This window comes from Penaeus monodon, chromosome 21 (genome assembly GCF_015228065.2).
Source record: "Penaeus monodon isolate SGIC_2016 chromosome 21, NSTDA_Pmon_1, whole genome shotgun sequence".
NCBI classification, from domain to species: domain Eukaryota; kingdom Metazoa; phylum Arthropoda; class Malacostraca; order Decapoda; family Penaeidae; genus Penaeus; species Penaeus monodon.
In genome coordinates, this window is record NC_051406.1 from 8,477,729 (window position 1) to 8,478,143 (window position 415).

At 44.3% G+C, this 415-nt stretch overlaps 1 protein-coding gene across 1 annotated transcript in view; it reads left to right on the forward strand.

Annotated features, from left to right (window-relative positions):
* Positions 1–42: 42 nt before the first annotated feature.
* LOC119586183 (TRPM8 channel-associated factor 3-like) overlaps positions 43–415 on the forward strand; it is a gene marked incomplete at its 3' end in the record, with an annotated part of 10,380 nt that continues 10,007 nt past the window's right edge. The window contains 1 exon segment of the mRNA XM_037934886.1: positions 43–362. Coding sequence (XP_037790814.1) covers positions 347–362 — 16 coding nt within the window. The 5' untranslated portion in view covers positions 43–346.

Consider the following 415-nt stretch of genomic DNA (forward strand, 5'->3'; position numbering starts at 1 on the left):
ACATATCTACGTTCAGCATATCCACATACATATATACACATAAGTACAGCTGAAATGAGCAGATAAGGCGATGGGGGGAAGGGTGCGTGTGCCTTCACAGGTGTTTCTCTTAACATGACTCAGTTGTTACTACAGCGACACATATGTGCAAGAGGGAGAGTATCCTGGTTGTAGGCGACCGCCTTGCACGCGAAAAAAGAGGAACCATCTACAACTAAAATGACGAGAAGATATTGATAAGTACGAAATAAGGTTTTATAGATACGCCCCATCAGCTTTGGAAGAACGATTTATCTACACGCATTCGTTTGGATTTCAAGGTCACGAGAGAACAGCGGAGACGAGAATGGCTACGGAGGCAGGTAAGTAAGGTCATGCATGGCGTTCTGTTCGTGTTGTCATTTAGATGGAGCTA